This window comes from Egretta garzetta, unplaced genomic scaffold (assembly GCF_000687185.1).
Source record: "Egretta garzetta isolate BGI_Z169 unplaced genomic scaffold, ASM68718v1 scaffold287, whole genome shotgun sequence".
In the NCBI taxonomy this organism is placed as follows: Eukaryota; Metazoa; Chordata; class Aves; order Pelecaniformes; family Ardeidae; genus Egretta; species Egretta garzetta.
Window position 1 is genome coordinate 9,030,377 of NW_009260435.1, and position 20,965 is coordinate 9,051,341.

The following is a 20,965-nucleotide window of genomic DNA, read 5'->3' on the forward strand; positions in this document are numbered from 1 at the left end:
TTTCTTTTTGAAAGGATCTTTACTGTAGCATTTAGTGTGAGGGAAGTGGCAGGAGCAGTGTCACAGCCCTTGGGCAGGTGGGTAACAGCCCAGGCACCCCTTTTGCTAGCAGTTGTATCACCTCCCTGACTTGCCTGCTCCTTGCTAATACATTTCCCTTTAGCAACCTCACCTGAACTTCCCCTGCTAGAGCTCAAGGCCTCTTCCTGCTTTTTCTGTTCTTACTGATTAATGAGAGTCACCGCTCCCTGTCCTCTCTAGTATCTCCTTTGTATATTTGTAAGACTGTCACTTCTGTCTTCAGTTTCCTTTCCCAGGGCTAATCAGGTCCCGGCTCTTTCATTCTTTCCTTACAGATCAGGTTCTGTTTTCTCCTGAAATCTCTCCATTTTTATGCCTCACATTTTAAAAATGCTAATTCTAGGTCAAACAACATTTGTTTAAAATTTTAAAGGTGAATGTAAGAAATCACTGTACTTGTGGTAGCACATACAGAATGCCCTTTTCACAGTAATCCTTTTTCACTTACAGTTATGAAAAACTTTACCCATATTGCTCCATTTGTGTGATACTCGCCTCTGAACTCTATATATAAAGCAGAACTTGAGCTCCCAAATACTTTATTTAGCTTTTAGTAGCATCTCATGGGAAACTCAGCAAAGATCCACCCAATTAGATCACTTGACAACAGCTCCAGCTCTGTGTACTCCAACTGCTTCATCAGAAATGGGGAGAATAGCTGTATGTCTGTAGTCTTGCCATGTGTCTGGATCTGTCAATACTCATGTAAAGGTTATTTCCAATCCAGATCCAGACCAGAGTGCACCATTTGAGTAGACAATCATTTGGAAATATGTGTCCATATACCAAAAGGCATGGCATAATCTGTTGTAAGCCTCGCTCCTGCAAGAACTGACAAATCACACTGAACTCAAGAAAAATATGTGCAAGTTGGCTTCAGTACTAAAATCTAATACACATGTATATTTGTTGCATTTTTAAACAGCGTTTCAGAGAGGAAGTACATAATGAAAATTAGATTAAAAAGAGAAAAATTAATATTAAATTTCTCATGTGTTGTTCTGAAATCCATTTATTTGGAAAAAGCCATGGCTTGCTTTTAACATACAAGTTTGTTTTTCTGAAGTGAAACCTCTTCACCTGTGAATTAAAAAAAAAGGAAAATATTCTTGGTTTCATTTGAAAGGTTAGGGCTATTGTGTAATTCTCAATAGCATTAACACGTAAGTTCTATAAATGGCATTAAGCACTTTTGTTCTTTTCACCTGAACAGTTCATCTATCTGAGTGGCCATTATCTCTTGAGAAACACTTAAGTGGTGGGTATCATGTGCTGGAGAGTTTCTCAATATTTGCTGCATTCTGGTTACATGAAACCCAATGCTGTGTTACTCTTTCAGTTCAGGGAGTAATTTGAATTCCCGGGTTTTATCTTCCATTCTTTCCGTTAAATCTTTATTGTACAGTTGCAGTCCAGTCTTGAGCTAGTGTCAGCTGTGATGAAACCAGCAAGCTTTAACGATAATAAACATGCAAGTTGTTGGAATTTCTTTTGCCTCTTAAGAAAGTTCATTCAGAAAATCACTTCATGAAAAAAAGTGTGCAAGTAGAAAGTGCAGCCCGTAAGAGAACAAGTCACCTGGACTTCCGTTTGAACGAGCTTCAGGACTTCATTTCAGGAGTGAATGAAGTGGGTATGTGTTGTGGTTCTTTTTTGTTTGATTGTTGTGTTGGGTTTTGTTTGGTTTTTTTTTTTTTTTTAATTAAAGTGAGTGAAGGACTTGCTGCTGTATTTAAACAAACAAAAGATGCGAGACGAGCTTAAGTTCTACTTTTTCATACCTTAATAGTTAAATTTATGTAAACATATTTAGGTAGACAAAATGGTTTTTTGCGTGCATGAAGGATAGTGTTCAATCTGTATAATGTGCAAGAGACACCAGCAGTGTTTCTCTAATATTTAAGCAGTGTGTGACAGCAAGTAATCACTTGCGTTTTGAGCCTGTGGATATTTGCCTCTATGGTAAATGGGGAAACTCATACCAGAACTGAACTCTGATTTCTCTCTGCATAGATGACTTTACTGGACAGAACTGTGTTTTATGCCATCAAGGATACTCGTACGCAAAAGTAACTATACAAACACATGTTCCTATAACATAAATTGCAGGAATTTATAAAAATAAATACAGTTTCTAGCTATTGTTTTCTTCTTCTGTAAGCAGCATTTGGTATCTTGCAAGTTAAAAAGGGTGAGAGCATCAGGTTCTTGGAGTAACATTAATTGTTTTCTTTTGGCTATAAATCTGGGAACAAAATGATTAAATAGACTGGAGAAGAGAGGGAAAACTCAAATAAAAAGGCACTTACATTTATTGCATTTTGCAGGGTTTTCGGGAACAACGTATGGCTCTCGAGACTTTGTTTCTTATCCATTTTATAGAGCTCTGGCCTCTTTAACAGCACTGCTTTAATGACTTTTTCTTGGGGTTCTGAGTTGGTATCAGCACTTGCCATGAAAACAAGCCTGTTACAAAGAGGTCAGGTTTCACGAGACAGCAATAGACTTGTAAAAACAGATTTTACTGGAACAAATGAAGTCAGAATTAAGAAGAAACCAGAGATTTGTGTAAAGAAACAAGATACAGAAGGAGCAAGTATTGAGCTAAACTGATAAACAATGTATAAATTTAGGTGAGAGATAAGTGGGGATTTTTTGTTTGTAAAACCACATTTAGTGACATTGAGTTTTTCTGAAGATTTTGTGCAGTTCTCCATAGTTCTGACTTTCGCTGTCTTTAAAGATTAATTTTCTGAGCAAACATTGTTTCTGCTCAGGTTAAAGATCAGCTTCAATTAACAACTTGCATTGGATTTTCTAAACAGTATAGCTGAATCTGTTCTTGCTTGCTGTCACGATGACATTTTGTGTTCTGTGAAATACTAATTTTCCTCAGTTTCTTTTGCAGTTCTTGAGTCTCATTTCTGTCTCTAACCTTCAGCTGTAATGTACCGATTGCATGGAAATAAGTAATTCTTTTTATACACATAAATGAAAACCAGATACAGTGTTTCTGTTGTCTTCTTCTGTTCCTTTAAATAATCCTACCAATATAAGAAAATTATGGGTGTTATTTCATAGTTCCTATGAAAACAAAACTTTTAAAGGTGTGTAAGAGCTTTTCTTCTGTAAGACTGTACAATTACCTTTCTGCTTTGTTAAAGTGGTCCTTTTTTATGCCACTGGCTGTGTGGTACAGCTGTGCTACATGATGGCTCTGAAACTTGTGCTATGTTGATTTGTGTTCTTATTATCTATGCCTTTATTACATTCCTAGAGATTTTAGTTGAAAGCTAAGCAGACTTGACTAGTTTGCTACATCATACCTCAGTAAACAAATGAAGAATGCAAAGCACTGCATTTTCTGTTAGAAAAATCTGTTAAGAACAGTACTAGGGAAATATTATTCTGACTCCAGGTGAACACACGTTTTCTGTGCAGGGAGAAATTAGAATGGAGGAGGAGGGAAGGGAGGAAGTAGGACAAGCCTGGATGCTCTAGCCCCCCCGTCCCTGTCCCTGTCCCTTTTCTGTGGTGGAAAACTACAGGAGAGTTGGATTGCATCAAATAAAGCAGAAAGCAAATCTAGAAAGTTTTGGAATTGTGGGAGTAACCTGGTGTATGAGCAGGTTATTTGACTTGCACTGAGTCTTTCTGTTCTGCGAAGCTGAACTTCTGTAGGTAGGCAAAGAACTATTAGGTCTCTTTTTTTTCTTCTGATGATTCCTTAGCAATCAAAAAAAATCTGTTTAAGGAGAGAACTGTTTTCATCTCTCCCCCCAAGAGGCTTTAAATGTAAGACTTCCGTTGTAACATCTTTATGCAAGTTGTGGGGTTTTTTGTTTGTTTGTTCTTGAATCTGGTACTGCTCAAAAGTGAAAGAAAGAGTAACAAGTGAAACATAGGGAACTGGGTTAAATTCTGCTAGTGAGGGAGGCTAGTTCTGCCTGCAGTGAAGGTGGGTGGGGAACAGACTGCAGAGTGTGCTGGGGCTGTGGGGACCTGCTGCCAAAAGCACAGGACTGGTTGCAAAATGGATACCAGGAGCATCTCTGCTTGCCTCCTGGGAGTCTGAATCCCATTTGGGGTGCCAGACCCAGTTCCAACAGCCATGGTGTTTGCATCACGTGACCACAACGGCTTTCAAGTAATTTTGCTGTACGAGGCGGTTTGGTTGTCTCGTTAATCACAATCTTTGGGAGGTCTGTTCACTAAGCTGCAACTCTGCTTGCATGATGCATACATCCTGGTATGATCAGGAATGCTCATTCCTGCAGTGCTGATGCAACTACAAGAATGCAGTGCAAAAAAAAAAAAGGATTTATTCTAACCTGCGAAGTGAAATAGTTACAGTAGTAGTAGTAATCTTTAAGTTAAGTAGTTAGGCCCATGTTAGGAGTTAATTTGTGCATGGAAGGGAAAGCAACCGGGTCATGTCGCATTTCCTTTACACTCCAATATTAATCTATTGGTGCTATGCAGTATTATTAAAATGACAGGGGGTGGGGAGCATTTGTTAGAATGCTTGGTGAGCATCAGTACTGTATGCATCCTCTACATAGAAGGGTATTACTGAGAATATGGTGCATAGGATGAAAAACCATTTCAGTTAATAAACAAGTAAAGTAGGAATTCTTTCAACACAAAACTTGAATGTTAAGGGATGGATAACTTACTAATATTGGTTTATCTATTGAAATTATGTTTCTGTATAATTTATACAAGAGTAGAAAATTACTTGAAATCTGATTTTTTTAAAAAAAAACAAATCAGGACCATTGAGTTTATGCAGAGATTGTTCCCTGTGCAGTTACAGGGGATGGAAATGTGTGTGGAATTATTTGTGAGTTATCCAAAAGGAGTTGCCTCTGAAGAGTTGTTCTCTCTCGTAATTACGTTGTAAGTAGCAGTAAATAGAGCAATTAATTAGAGGGTGTTGTATTCCTTTCCCTTTGGCTTTTATTTTCTGAGCAAAGAAATCCAACTACTTATCAATTTCTTAGGTGTCTGTTAGCTGGAAGGTATTTATTGATCCGCCACTTCAATTGGCTCAATTTTGTGAACTCCTTAAGTAGTGAATACTTGAAATTATATTGATGCTCTCTGCATCAGACATCCGCTTGGTAATTGCTCGGACTGTCGGGATGAAGGTGTTCTTACATGATTAAACTTACTTTAAGATCTTTTTTGGTTTTGATTTCTTTTTCTTATCGAACATGAGCTTGTACAACTCTCCAAATGCTTTTACCAAAGTGAGTATTATTGAAGGACTAAAATATGACTGTCAGAAACTGAGTGTTGTTTTGGAAACTTTCCATTGCTGTCAAATATTTTTAAGTATAGAGGGGTCAGTCCCAAACTAGTTAAATTGACATGAACTTCCATAGTTTTAGTAATTGATATGCTTTCCAGCTGCATGCCAGTCAATTTGTATGCTTAATTCTATTTGAGAGTGTAATTTTCATTTTCATTGGAACACTTTTTTTATCAAATTAGGTTAAAGCGAATTTATTGTGTATAAACCTTCAACCAATGAAACCACACTATCGAGCCAGGTTGAAAAGATAATTAGACCTATCTTTCGTTGCACGTAAAAGAGGACTATTTGAAGTATTTCTAGGTATTTTTGCAAGTTGATTCATGATCTGGACTCTGGTTTAGCAGGTAATTATTCCTCACTTTAGTCCTTCAAATTCATTGTTCTCTTATTTTTAGCCATTTCTGCATTTGAAGTCCAGCCGCTTTCAACTGAGGTTCAAGAAGGTGGAGTAGCTCGATTTGCCTGTAAAATAGCAGCAAACCCTCCTGCCACTGTGACATGGGAAGTGAATCGAACAACTCTACCTTTAGTTATGGACAGGTATGTAGAGTTACATATTTTAGAATGTCATTTATTTTCTGTGATAATTTTGAGCCTGCTACAAGAAGAAAATCTGAGTACGTGCAATGCCATTATGTAAAAATGTGTATATTATGTCAACTATTAAAATAGCTAGTAATAGTTATGTTGTTAATGAATTTTAAATGGGTGTTATGAGTGCAGACCAGAATCACCCTCTCTTGTCTACAGAGTAATCATTGACCTATGAATTGTCATTGGAGAATTTTGTATGCAAGTCACCCACAGGAATGGTAATTGCTGTGGGATGCAGAATAGATGGACTTTGGCTACGGGGATGGTTTGAACTAGCAGGATTGCTTTCACAGAAAAATTGATGATGAACCTGTTTTTCTTTAGAGGGCCAATAAAGAATTATATACCAGAAAACCAAGTTAAAACATGTCATGCTAGGGAAACTGTGCAGGGGGAATTCTCTTGAATTGATAAACTTGAAGCATACTCTGCTCTGTGCTGGATTCTTTCCCTGTCCAAACTGTATCTGTTGAACCTACTCCCATCCTTCTCTACATGCAACTTCTTTTGCACATGTCTAAGATACCTAACATGCTGGGGAAGGTACAAAGAGAAGCAAAAATCGAAAGCATAGGTAGGTTTCTGGGAACTGTATACTAGTTATGCCCGTATATCAGAAATTACTGCCAAAAATCAGCCAACCTGAATAGTATGAATGTAGTAGCTGGCTAAGGAAGGTTGGGATGGTTGCCTGTCAGGGTGAGAAAGATCTGCTTGTTGAAAGTAAATTCCTCTGCACTCATTGTGGTGCTGGGGGAATCTCTCCTGTAGTTCAGAAATGTGGGTAGGTGAGTCATATATAGAGAATGTTTTTGAGTCTCCAGCCTGCTATTCCCAGGTCAGTGTAGCAATGTCTGTTTGTAAATCAAGTAGATAATTCCATGATTGTGTTCACTGGCTGAAAGTTTATCTACATTTCTTTTTTTGTTTGTGTGACAGGATAACCGCTCTACCTACAGGAGTTCTTCAAATCTATGGAGTTGAACAGAAGGATGCTGGGAATTATCGATGTGTTGCCACAACAATAGCCAGTAGACGTAAGAGCACAGAGGCAGTGCTGAGTGTTATTCCAGGTACTACCCATGTGAGACTTTTTTCAATGTCATTATATTCTTTTTTATGTTATAGCAAAACCACTTACATGCATGGAAGCATTGTAACTGTGCTCTGAAACACACGCCAAAATAATAGTTTTGCTTGCTTGTATTTTGTGTCTAAAATATTGTTCAGTGTAAGTTTCCACAATTACTGAAATAAGGCTTTGGTGTAAATTTAATTTTAAGCATCCTTTAAAAAATGACATGTTTTATTTCATATTTAATTAAGTTTTTGTTTAATTGTTCTCACTTTCTTTTGATTTTTATTTTTAAATTTTTTTTCCCCCTCCAAAGCCTCGGACTTGAAGCCTTTTCACAAGCCATCTATAATAGCTGGTCCTCAAAACATTACAGCATCTCTTCATCAAACTGTCATACTGGAGTGTGTAGCCACAGGGAATCCAAAGCCGATCATCTCATGGAGCCGGTTAGGTAGGTCTTAAAATTACAGCATGTGACCTTCAGCCTGTGGAGAGGAAGTGAAACTGGAAAGAAAGGATTTCAGCAATTAGGTTACTGTTCTGAGGCTTCATGTAGTAGGTAATGATTAGTAGGTTTTGGTAGGATAAGTGAAACGCTTTTAGTTGCACACTTCCATACTGCTGTTAAGAAGTCCTGAGGTCTTCTGAGGCTTTGGACTCCCTGCTTCTGCTGTCACTCCTGCACCACCCGCAGCACAATGCGGGCAAGGTGCCAGGTAGGGTGGTGAGCTCCAGGGATCTGTGACTTAGAGTAGGATCAATGGTGAGTTAGGGCAGGTTGGAATGGTTACATCCTGTGAAACAATCCTGTAAAAATTTCTCCCCCTCTTCTTAGAAGCAGTATGTGAATGTGATTTGGACCTTGTGTTAATGAGCCATAGTCCTATAGATAGGTATAGTCAAACCCTGAGCAGTCTGCCTAGAAGGGTAGAAGACAGGGAATGCAATAAGAATAGCAACATTCATCAGTGCATCACATTTTTCCATGAAAACTACCTCTCTTCTTGTTCTGACATGTACCTAAATGTGAAAGTCAGGACTGTACCTGTAGAAGCATGAGAAGTTTTCCTACACTTTTATTTCTAAAAGTAGGAGAAATAAACATGTATTTCCTGGCTGATTCAGTGGCTCTTACAGACAAACAAGTAAGAAAAAAAGTTACCCAATAGTTATAGAGCATTTTCTGTGACAACAGAAGAAAATATGTGGTAATCAAATATACTTATTTTATCCCCAGCATAATTCAGAAGGAGATAGATGATCCCTGTTTGTAAAGATGATGTGAATGTTGGTAGTGATGACTTGAATCGTAGTGCAAGGCAATTGGGGAAGCTAACTGGGAAAATGGCAGTAGTTTTTTAGTTGTGATGGTGAATTTCAGATATAAACCACTTACCAAGTGGTGAGACCCAGCCACCTGAATGGTCAGATAACTAGAGTGACGAGCAAAGCAAATGCAAAATGGAAACCTCTGGAAGCTCATCTGTGATTTCCCTTTGCATATTTTGACTGTTAAACTCTAATCCGTGCCATTACTGCCTGGGCAACCCTATTTAGATAAGCTATTTAGATACATTGAACAGCTTTGTAACCACATTTCTCCCACTCTCTCAAATAGACCATAAGTCCATTGATGTCTTCAATACCCGTGTCCTTGGAAATGGGAACCTCATGATCTCTGACGTAAAGGTGCAGCATGCAGGCGTGTATGTCTGTCGAGCCACTATTCCAGGCACACGAAACTTCACGGTAGCAATGGCAACTCTCACTGTGCTGGGTGAGCCTGCTTTGACTTCCACAGAGTGTTTTGACTTGTGTCTGTCCTGAGCTGTGCTATGTACTGGGCTGAATTTTTATCTCAAACATAGTGTGCCAAGGGCTGTGGGGAGACTGCAGAGATGAAACAGATCACAGAACTGTGGCTGCCTTCTGCTGTCTGTTGACTTAGATGAGAAGTGTCAGATACCCAGCATTTGAGTTATAAACTAGCAGTTCATTTGTGCTTGGAGATACCCAGGTGCAATGTTTGCTCTGGGAAGACAGGCTTTCAACACAGAAAAGAATGCTGTAGCAAAGTAGAAATATGTAATATATATGTATGCGTTGTGAGCAGTATGTCATAGGCTGGAATTTGATTTGTTTGTAATCATAAATGCATGTACAAAAATGTGTAGAAATGTTGCTATCTATGCAGATAGTATGTATGTTTAAACAAATGTGCTTTGTTTACGTGGAACGTGTTTTCTGCATGGGTATGTATATTTGAGTGGCCTGAGGAGAAAGGTTTGTGTGTGGAAAACTCATTATTATTCTGACTGTCCTTGCATTTGTGGGGGCTTGATTTGGTTTTTGTTCTTTTTTTTTTTTCCCACTTGTTATTTATCTGTAGCTCCACCTTCATTTGTGGAATGGCCGGAAAGTTTAACAAGGCCTAGAGCTGGTACTGCTCGTTTTGCTTGTCAGGCAGAAGGAAATCCTGCCCCCAAAATTTCATGGTTAAAAAATGGAAGGAGAATACACTCCAATGGTAGAATAAAAATGTACAACAGGTAAGATAACAATTGCTGTATGAGAGCTGTGCTAGTGATGTGCTACCAAAGGATGAAATTCTAGTAACTAAATATAGCCAAGAAAGATATAACTCAAGTAAACATGAAATTGGACATTAAATACAGTTATGGACATTTCCTTGGCAGAAGGAATGCAGATCAGTCAGTACCTAAAATCCTCAGCAAAGCTTTTGTGATCGCTGCCTTACCTGGTGGGGGGAAACTGAAGGGATTTCACCAGAGAGTTGTTCTAGATTTACAGCAGTGTAGCAGAGACCAGAACCTTGGTAGCTGTTTGAGGCTTCATTTCACTACTTCTGTATAGTGAGCAGCTCATATGAAAGAGTTGGTTAAGAAATGACAAGGTTGTGCTTTTTACAGGAGGGGAATAGATTTACAGGTTTGTTTTCACTGTGCCTGGCTTTGCAGGCATAAACATGAACATGACAGGTTTTGGGGAACACTTCAAGTTGCTAAATTTCGCAGCTGCACATCCATTTCTAATAGGAGAGTTTGTGGTGCATAATTCAATTATACTAAACTCATGAAGCAGAGGCAAACACAACTGTTGTTGCATTATGTGGAGTTAAGTTTATCCATGATGTGAGCTTTTTTCCCCTTTTTTCTTCCTTTTGGATTCAGTAAATTGGTGATTAACCAGATCATTCCTGAAGACGATGCCATTTATCAGTGCATGGCTGAGAATAGCCAGGGATCTATTCTCTCCAGGGCCAGGCTTACTGTAGTTATGTCAGAAGACAGACCCAGTGCACCTTACAATGTCCATGCAGAAACGATGTCAAGCTCAGCGATCCTGCTAGCATGGGAGAGGCCACTTTATAATTCAGACAAAGTGATTGCATACTCCGTGCATTACATGAAAGCAGAAGGTAAGCAGTTTGATTTAAATACTGTTTAACTACTTGTATGTGGTAAGAACTTGGATGTCCTTGCAAAGACTGTCAAAATTGAATGGTGCATAACCAGGGCTGCTTTAGAGCATGCTGGCCTATAAATGCATATTGTAATTAACAGGCATCCTTGGGGAACAATGCTCTTGCCACATCATCTCATTTGTGGGACTGAGTGTTGTACCGACTCATCCTTGTCTGATCACTCCAGTGAGCAGATTTTGAAGTTAGGAATAGCCTTTAAAACCTGGGGCCTCCATACTCCTATCTGGGTCTCTCTCTGTCCTCAGCAGAAGCTTCTGCCTGCTCTCTTCTGTGTTGTGCTCAGCAGGGAAGGACAGAGCATACAACAGAACCCTGGAGGCTTACAGAGTTCAACTCTTCACCAGAGACAGCTCTTTCATCTAGATCCCCGAATTCTAGTGACTTTACTGGCTTTCATATATTTTGGAGTAGAATAATTGATACTTTATTGGCTTAACTGTCTTCTCTTAGAATGAATATTGGCTGAATGGTAAAATCCACTCTCCTTTCACACCTTGGTCTCCTATAATGAGAAAAGTATACCCAAACTCCAAAATATGGTGAAATAGCGATGAGCGATTTATCCTAGTCTCCGAAATGATATATAAATTCCTATATAAAAGGGAATGGATAGTTAGAATAAAAATGAGTAACTAGACATTTTAAAACTCCTGAGCATTCTGTAATTATTTTAAGTTAAGGCAATCTTTAAGGTGATAGGAAACAGGTGTTTTTTATAAGCAGGATAAGTGATTGCCAAATGACTTGAAACTTTGTTAGGTGCGTGGCTTAAACTTAAGCTGCGATGCAGCTCTGTTTTCTAGGAGTGATTTCTTTTTTGATTTCTATTCAGTAAGTGGTTTATTCAAGGACAGGACTGCAGATGCTCAGCTCTGCGTGGAATACCAGACTGCCATCTGCTAAGCAGAGGACAGGAAGGACAGCTTAATTACTCTAATACTGATGCAGGAATAGCTGCCTTTGCTTTTGCAAGTGGGATATTTCAGGACACAAGAGAATTTTGTCTGAAGGAAGGAAGGAAAGAGTTTTAAAAGATAATGAGGACAAGAGGTGCGGGAAATTACCCCCTACACTTTCAGTCACTGAGGTATTGTGCTCACAACCCCCTCTTAAAGCTAATATGAATAAAGATAACTTATCTGGGTAACTGTATGTCCGGTGCCAGTGTAGAGAGCAGAGACCCATTTATTTTCTTCAAAGAAAACTGTCCTTAGGGAAGTGGTATTTGTGCAGGAAATACTCTTGCACAGTAGTGAAAGGAGGTATCTTCGGAAATGTGTTTTCTGCAAAATAATTTTGCAATCCCTGCTTGACTTACTTGCTTATCCAAAGGTTATATCTTGTGAAATGAGATTGTAGCTTGTCTTGTTTAAAAAAAAAAAACCCAAACAAACCCAAACCCCCAAAAACCCAAACTCCAGACAAAAGCAATCAACCAAAAAACTTTGATTTATTTGAACTTGCTTTCTCAAATACTCATTTTTTTTCATCTTTCCAGATGTCTTGTCACTATCTTGTGATACTTACTTTCTTTAATACAATGCTGTTGTGCATCCTTTCACATTAGTAAAGAAATCCACGGGTTAAGAGGAGTAATTACAGTGGTAGGAATCAAAATGTGGGTGATCTGCATGCACTTTTTCTTTGGTAACGTGATTGGTTAGTATCAGAAGATCTGCATCAGGACATAGAAACACTTTTGTCTCACTTTGTAGAAAAGATGTTGAGTTTCAAAGGCTAGTGGACTGCACTTCTGTAAAAATCATTGTTTTCTAAGTGATAGTCTGTAAACTTTTCTTGAGGATTTTGCCCACATATCAGAGGCATTGTTAAAAACCTAGAAAACGCCTTTATGAGAAAGTATTGCATCAGCCATCTCTCTAATATAAATTTAGAAGCAAATATTTAAAGAAATGCAAATTAAATATTAAGGAAAATCATTTGATGACGTTCACACCATACCAGATCATAGCGGTGCTAAGACTGTTGACATTATCAATGCCTTATTTACTCTGTAAGAATTTTTGATAATTACGTATTAATGTAAACAGTTTGTATGAGTGTATTGCTTTCAATATTCCTTTATTTCCCTAGTCTGCCCTCCCATCCTGTTTCAGACCCTACTGAAGATTAAAAATTATCTCAGATGTATCTGACTTAACTAGAGCATATATTACTTGCTTAAAGCTTCTTGTGTAATTTTTTTATTTATATATTTATGTTCATATATTGCTCTTTTTAGTTAGGAACCACATTTGTCAGTGTGAGTAAAGAACATTTTATTGCAAAAGAAAAACAGTGCTTCCTAAGTCTCCTAAGTTGTTCTGATGCTTATGATTCCACAAACTTTAAACAGAAAGGAAAACTGGATAATACACTAATCATATGCAGTTCTGTAGAGGTTTTTTTTCTGTAGACTTCACAATGTGGTAGGTACTTTGAATACAAAAGATACCATCACCCATTTTTTAATTTCACAACTTGAATATTCTGATGATTCACTGTAAAAACAGATTCAGGTCCTCTTCCATAATAAAAAAAAAAAGTTAGTGTTTTAATCAAGTTAGTTGAAGAAACTAACAGGTGGGGTTTTGTGTTTTTGTTTTTTGTTTCTTTAAGCAGAATATTTTACATTCAAATTGGGGTCATAGTAGCAAGAAGAATAAGGGTCTGATGAGCATGCATGTTGGAGTGTGTTAATTCCTTGTTAGTGATTTAGAAAAGGCACAAAGGGAACAGTGATTGTGGTGGAAGGCAAGCCTTGTTCTCTATTATGGCTGTTTCATTAGGGCCTCTGCATGAGGCCTAGCAATCCATTCAATGAGAGAACAAGTCCTTTTAATTTGAGCTCAAGGATCTTGTTTAGCAGGTCAGAAATCGTGCCTTGCAATTCCTAATTAATAAGCCATTAACTAGTCTGTTGTGAGATGCTCGTAATCTTGTCTAATTAAAATGCTATCAAGTTAATTCATAAATGTGGGAAAACTTAATGGTGGAATTTGCCTTTCGTTTTGTTTATAAATTCAGTTGTGAAGAGGAGGAGCTGGCTCTTACAGAGTTTTGATTAAGTTGACATGCACTTGGTGTGAATTGTTCGTTAACACAGAAGCTTTCACCACACTTACTCCACTTTATAGCCTTCCTCTATAGGAATAAAGCCCAACAAAGACAAGGACTGCTGCATGCATTGCTATGCATATTTTAATGTGAATCGCTGAGAATTTTTTTTTTTTTTTTTTTTTAAACCAACTCACTAAGGACCCAAACATTTTTGAAGTTCATTCTGATCTGTTCTTACTGGCCTTTCTCCAAATTAAAGAAAAACCATGTCAATCAAATGTAATAGAATTCACAGGGCTAAAATGAGATCCTTTTGATGAATAAATTCTTTCTGTTTGTTTCTTTTGGGGGGGTGGTGGTGTTTGTTTTGTTTTTGATGGAGTGGAGCCCTCACATTCCTTGCAGTCTACTATAGAAAGGCTCTGTAAATAGGTTTTGAAAAAAACCTCCCTGATTCTAAACAAATAGATTTAGAAGCTTGGTATGAATGATAAGGCTATTAGAGCTTGTCTGTTGTGTTACTGTACATTGGGCACAGTTTGTTGTGACTAATTCTAAATAGGGTTTAGTACTGCATTCAGCATCCCTTATTCAGGAAAATCGTGAAACACCATAATCTACACCACAGCAAGACACAGTTACTCCTGTGCATAAAAGAGCTTTTACTTAGTGGTGGTGAAAAAATAGAGGCAGGCTGGAGAAGAACATGAAATAACCTTGCAAGATCTTAAAGACAAGATACTGTGATGTTGAGGGATTGTCAGGAATTTTTGTTTGTCTAACCCTTGTTTTATGCCAGGTTTAAATAATGAAGAGTACCAAGTGGTCATTGGAAATGATACAACCCATTACATTATTGATGACTTGGAACCAGCCAGCAACTACACCTTCTATATTGTAGCTTATATGCCTCTGGGAGCCAGTCAGATGTCAGATCATGTGACTCAGCACACCCTTGAAGATGGTAAGACAAATACCACTGATTTAGGTGAACATTTTTATTTGCATTGAATAAAAATGTGCAATCCAGTGCTAACAGCTCTCGAGGATCCCAAATTTCCATTGATGTCAGTGAGACTTCTGGATATGTGCAGTGTAAGACTGAGCCAGCTGATGAAAGGAATGAGAATAAAATAACATTCTGACAGGGCAGTACTGTATGTTACACAGTGTCTTTTTCTACATTGAAAGATATTTCAGTAAATCATTGTAAATAACTATTCTAGATCTTTAAGAACTCTCTCAGTGTTGAGAATTTGATGATGGCCAAGGATTTAGTGTCTATGACTCTCTCTCAGGCACCTGAAACATGAATCAACCTGCACACCCACTGCAACTTTTGCAAGATTTGAAGGAAAATTTTGAACAAAAATTTGCTATACCAAAACAGAACATCATGGTAACAACAAACTTTTTAGTGTAGTTCATTTGAACTGATTAATAAATTCTGACAGGATTAAGTTTGGCAGTGTGGAACATTGTCAGTTCCAGTTGTCTGCCTGTCTCTCTGCCCAGAGTTACTACCCTCATTACATGGTGGGTGGAAGAGAACATGCACTGAGTCTTCAACGGTACAGATTGTTGTCTAGACTCTCAGTTTAAGCTGCTGCATCTAACCTTGACAGTCAGTCTGTCAGAACAGTAAGGTGCTGATTGCCTTTGATTACTGCTGGCAGCAATAGGAGAAGAAAATGTTGAGGGCCTTACAGAAAGGAGTTTGCTAAGGCTGTACCGAATACAGAAGGTGAAAAGCATGAGCAGTGTCAAGTTATCCTTGAAATAAACAAGAATCTATTCTTGGATTATTTACTCTAGCATTACTGTCGCCTCATCATAAGCTAAGGTGTCAGACGAGAATTTTCTCTCTCTTCCCTGAGCTCAAAAGCTTTGTCTCTTCCTTTTTAGTTCCCTTGAGAGCTCCTGAAATTAGTTTGACAAGCAGGAGTCCTACAGATATTCTCATCTCTTGGCTGCCAATTCCTGCAAAGTACAGGAGAGGTCAGGTGGTCCTGTACCGTCTGTCTTTCCGCCTCAGCACAGAGACCAAAATCCAAGTCTTGGAGCTTCCAGGGACTTCAGATGAGTATCTCCTCGAAGGCCTGAGGCCTGACAGTGTCTACTTGGTCCGTATCACTGCTGCAACAAGGATTGGGTGGGGAGAGGCATCTTTGTGGACTTCCCACAGGACTCCCAAAGCTACAAGTGTGAAAGGTAATTCTTAATGTTACCAGCAGCCTAGAGATGGGGTGAATTGCAGGCTTCATCTGAAGGCTACAAATTTCTCTGACAGGTTTTCCCATTACATATTCTTGCTCTGATGATCTAGAAAATAGTGTTCTAACCACAATTCTGTGCATAATCTGAAAAAACTTTTGATTGCTTTAACAAATGAAATGCAGTTAATACATAGTTTCAGGATCAAAAGTTGAAGAGGAACTAATCTGTCTTATGAAAGGCCTTATGTGACAGGAGAAGGAAAAACTGCTATATTATTTTGGTGTCAGTCTTTGATTATTTCCACATGTTGATGTTCACATATTTGACATGGTGGCAGGAAACTTTAATTCATGTTTGTGAGCTGCTCAAATGTTTTTAGCTTACAGACTCATTTCCAATGATAACACAGTTTTATTCTATATAAATTTGAATAAAAAAAAATCCAACAACCCTAAACCCCATTGTTGTTCAGTGTAAAATACCTGCCTGCAAATTGGGACATTACATGTTAGCAGTGTGTACAGGTAATTCAAGGATCTGAGTTGATGCACGTAGTCTGTATTACAAACAAAATGCACATGTGTTCTGAATATGCAAATTGACTTGATATTTGAAGCCTAAGTTATAATTGAGCTTTGGATTACATTATTATTTAGTAATGTCATGCAGAAGAGCATTCAAATTCGCATGAATGGCTTGAAAAAGATGTAGTGTTGAATTTGTAACTTTATTTCTTAGCTGTAATCCACATCCATCCACTTCGGATTTCAGTGAGTTTTGACTACTACAGCAAATTATTAGCACTCGATGAACTGTGATGTTATTGTTAATCACATTTGCTCTGACTCATTTTAAAACAGTAGATAATTTTATAACTATCTTTGGAGTGTTTTTGTTTTTCTTTGAAAACCTACCTTATACCTTTAATTCATTTATTTATTTATTAAGATGCATAATTTAAAAATGTTTCTATTCTGATTTATTCTAAATTAAGTTGTTAGATTAGCTTATAGGGAGTCAGACATCATAATAAAGAAGTAATTATGGGAGTACACAGATGAGCTAGAATTAAAGTCTTGAGTGAACTTTGGACTGATGGGCATCCAGATTTTTGCACGAAAATTAGTTGTTTCTAGAATATAAGAATATTATATATATTTCTCTAAAACCAGCACCAAAGTCTCCTGAGCTGCGCTTGGAGCCGATGAACTGTACAACCATTACAGTACAGTGGCAGCAGGACTCTGAGGACACTGCAACTATTCAAGGGTACAAGCTGTATTACAAGGAAGAAGGCCAACAGGAGAACGGACCAATTCTGTTGGATGCCAGTGATCTTGAATATACTGTCAGTGGTTTAGGTGAGTACATAAAGTATTTCTTAACTGTTCTGGAAGACAACAAAGTCAAAGGACATTTTAGAGAGCTTAAATCATTAGACCTGTAAGGCAACATCGTTAGATTTGGCTGCTTATTTTCCCATCAGTAAGCTTTGCAAGCTTGAGTTATGCTGCTGATGGAATAATCGTCTCCCAAAATATGTGTTGCACAACATTTAGATAAGCAGATCTTGTAAATCTTGTGTAAGTTGGAAGAAGCACACCCAACTACTTATCAAAAGATACAGAACTTAAAGTTAGTAAATACTGCTAGTAAATGATAGGTCTTTTTAATAATAAGTTTAATACTCCTTTTTTTTTTTTTTTTTCCCCGGCTTTTGTGTATTTACATCTGATCTAGTAACAGTGAAAAATTACTACAAAATACCAAAGATTTTTTTCTGGTATTTCTAGCCTATTTCTCTGTTACTTGTAGCCTTTGTCACAGCTATACTGCACAACAAGCACTGCTTGCTCACTGTAGTAGCAAGTAGCCCTTTTGCATGTTATTATCCTGTTAATATTTTTAAGGAGTACTGGTAAATATTTGCAGGACTGAGCACAAAGATTAGGGCACAGAGCTTGCTGAGTCCCATGGAGCCTTTCCATTAATCATCTGACTCTGTTTCTTCCTGTAGCTCTTGCAATTTATATTAGTACAGATGTGCTGGTATTATCCCTAGGCAGAAGGTACTTCTGTTTACATACATAACTGAGAATTCCTTTCATAAAAAGATGTGATCTATAATGTAATCCTAATAAGTAATACAGGATTTGACACTTAGTGTTTGACTAAGTGTGTTGAGATAGTTTACTTAGGAGTAGTGTGGAGAATTAATCTTGGCTAAATTATCAAAATTGACCTGCAGTCCTAACTAGGTCAAATGGCCTCTTGACCATGCTCAGATATTCTCATCTGCTGTGTACAGTTGAGATACTATTTTAGGGGAGATTTGAGGAGAGCATTCTGATCTGTTAACCGGACAACTGACCATCTGTGACCATTTCTAGCCAGAGCATCTGGCAGCAGCTGACTGTTTAACAGAGCTGTGAGACAAAAGAGCAGTGGGTTAAAAGGATGTGGTGTCTGTGTGTCCTAGGACATAAATACATTTTTTTTGCTCTTTTCATTATGCAGTTACAAAGCAGTAACTTCAGGCACATGCAAATTTATTAACTGTGATCCACGTCATATGGATTTTCTCAGTACACTAATCCTCCTCAGATTAAAATACTATTTTACAGAATTATGTTAGAATGTATATTATCTGTATGGGTTTGTTGGTTTTTCTTTCCAGAAAGCATGTAGACAGAGGAGAAAACAAAAGCAAAGTGAGTTTGGGAAATTACAACTTTCACATGGTCACATTGTTAACTGAGTTACAAGAAGCGTGGGCATGGAAGAATTAATGTGCTTGAGTTAACTATTCAGTCATGGTGCTTGTGATGCACTGTGTGTTTATTCCTTATCATAATTCTAAGTATCTAAATATGGTGACCAAAGCATGGTACATTCCATATAATCCAATTGCCATAATTTACATTTTTCACATATGCATAATTTATGCTGCCATGTTAGATCCACTGAAAAGTATTTTTCAAATAACTTAAGTAGAAGTCATCTTTTTTTATTTTTAATAGGATGTGTTGAGCTATTTAAGTGTGTATCAAATATGGAAAGCTTCCCTGTGTAAGTTGCTATACTGGTTTCTTGGTTTTGTTTGCTTTGTAGCATTTACAAAAAAATTCATTCATTGCTACAGCTACAAAAGACTCACTTGGCACAGGAAATTTGATTAGGTCATGATTTTCCACTGCAAAGATGATTACATATGTTGAAGGCTGGAAAGTTCACATAGACTTCTCATAGTGACAGTGCCTGTCTGGCTACTGTATTTGCCCATTGAGAAGCTGCCTGTTTGAAATACTTGTACACGCTAAATTATTTCTTAGAAAACAGTACTCAATCAACCTTCTTCTGTCTGTGGCAGATGCACGTGTGGAGAATATAGCATGTAAAATTATACGCAATATATAAACCCACAAAGACTGTAACAACATCCACGCATTAAGAAAAGAAGGAACTGATTTGCTTTTCTTTTTATTTCTTTTGAATAATCTAAGTAGTTTGGACCAGGTTATTTTATTTATGCATTTAAAATTTAAAATATTACTATTGGGAAGTGGTCCTACCTGGTAGAATTTGAGATAAAAGCAAGGTTTTGTGATTACAGTAAACTGAATCTTCATGAACTGGACAGAGGCTTTGAGAACTAATGTTCTGTCATCCATTTGCATCTCCCAAGGACACTAACCTACTGATTTATTGACAGCCTCTTTAAAATAAATGTCTTCATTATGAGCTACAGGAATTAGTAGAATACCACGAGTGTGAAACCTGAAGAGATTTTAATTTTTAAGATTTTGGGTTTCATATATGTTGGATAATATGGTCAAAAGAAAAAGTTATTCCTAATTTGGAAGAATATGCTAGTAGTATTAGATACTTCCCAGTGGCAAAGACGGAGTAGTTTATCATGTATTATCTGTCGCCACTAAAGTTATGTGGCTTCCAAACACTCCCTCTTCATGTCTTAGTTTGTCATGACCTAAGGCTGCTCTACCATTCCTTGTTCTCCTGCACAGTTAATAAACTGCAGATAGACCTGTAGTGACCCTTGGAGCATGTCAATATGTCTCTCTATGGAACTTTCTGCAGATGTCTGTACAACTGCCAGTTGTGCAAAATCTGTGTATTTAAGATGGTTCACTTACTCTTGGCAATTGAAGCGCATCACAAAAACAGAATTAATAATATTCTCTAATCAAAGAAAACATTAGCATTGATCTTATAAGCACTGTTGATTGCATTGCTTGTTGGTAGCATTGATGTAACTATTATAAATGATTTGCAAATGTACAGGACTCTTGATGGAGGGACAGGTGTGATAGGTAAAGCAGAATCAGCAATGCTAGTGTAAAATAGGTTACAATGATTGAACAAGAAATGTAGCAATATGAATATTATGCTGTGTATTTTAATCTCTTGTTGGTTCCTACCTTGTTTTTTGAGGACTGACCTCTCTTACTCCAGTGTAGGTCTACCCAGTTACTTCTGTGTATTTTTAGACTGGATTATTTAGCGCTATAGTCATCATGTAAATATAATTAAATGCTCTGATCAGAGTGAGGGCTGCCATTCTCAAAATAATTATCCGCAGTTTCACAGAGACATTTGTTTGTGTTAAAGGTCTTGGCATTTATTTTTCAATAGCAGACCATTTCCTAGTCCAGTGTAAATTCCATTATCACTTGAATTTGCCACAGGAGCAGACTCTTGGGTGCATACCATGCATTTTTGCCTCTATTTTTAATTCTTCCTTTGCTTCCTCCTGCTCCAGAAAGTTTTCCCTAACAGCAAGTCTTTCATTGTGAGACTTGATGAGTCTGCTGGTACAGGTTCTGTTTCTGCAGTGTTTCAGAATATGCGTGTTCAGAAGTTGAAGTGAGTTTTGTTGGTGGAAGAGTTTGTTTGGGAACCTTCTTGCTGTGCAAAAGGAGAGGGATTGGCAAAGCTTGAAAGTTGAAACAAAGTGAGTGTCCAGAGAAGCTTATCTCTCCCTTTAAATGTTTTCAAATTATTTTTTTCAAACCGTATTTTAAGCATGTGCATATGCATCTCTGCTTCAGTGTTGTTTGTAGTCACTGCTGTGCTAGGTGGACTGTTTGCC

At 37.6% G+C, this 20,965-nt stretch overlaps 1 protein-coding gene across 1 annotated transcript in view; it reads left to right on the top strand.

Moving 5' to 3' along the window:
• PRTG (protogenin) overlaps positions 1-20,965 on the top strand; it is an 86,769-nt gene that overhangs the window by 32,688 nt on the left and 33,116 nt on the right. Inside the window, exons 3-11 of the mRNA XM_009643847.2 lie at positions 5,797-5,941; positions 6,935-7,068; positions 7,387-7,524; positions 8,692-8,850; positions 9,463-9,622; positions 10,265-10,512; positions 14,438-14,602; positions 15,544-15,849; positions 17,028-17,216. Of these exons, the coding sequence (XP_009642142.2) occupies positions 5,797-5,941; positions 6,935-7,068; positions 7,387-7,524; positions 8,692-8,850; positions 9,463-9,622; positions 10,265-10,512; positions 14,438-14,602; positions 15,544-15,849; positions 17,028-17,216 (1,644 nt within the window). The remainder of the gene's footprint in view (positions 1-5,796; positions 5,942-6,934; positions 7,069-7,386; positions 7,525-8,691; positions 8,851-9,462; positions 9,623-10,264; positions 10,513-14,437; positions 14,603-15,543; positions 15,850-17,027; positions 17,217-20,965) is intronic.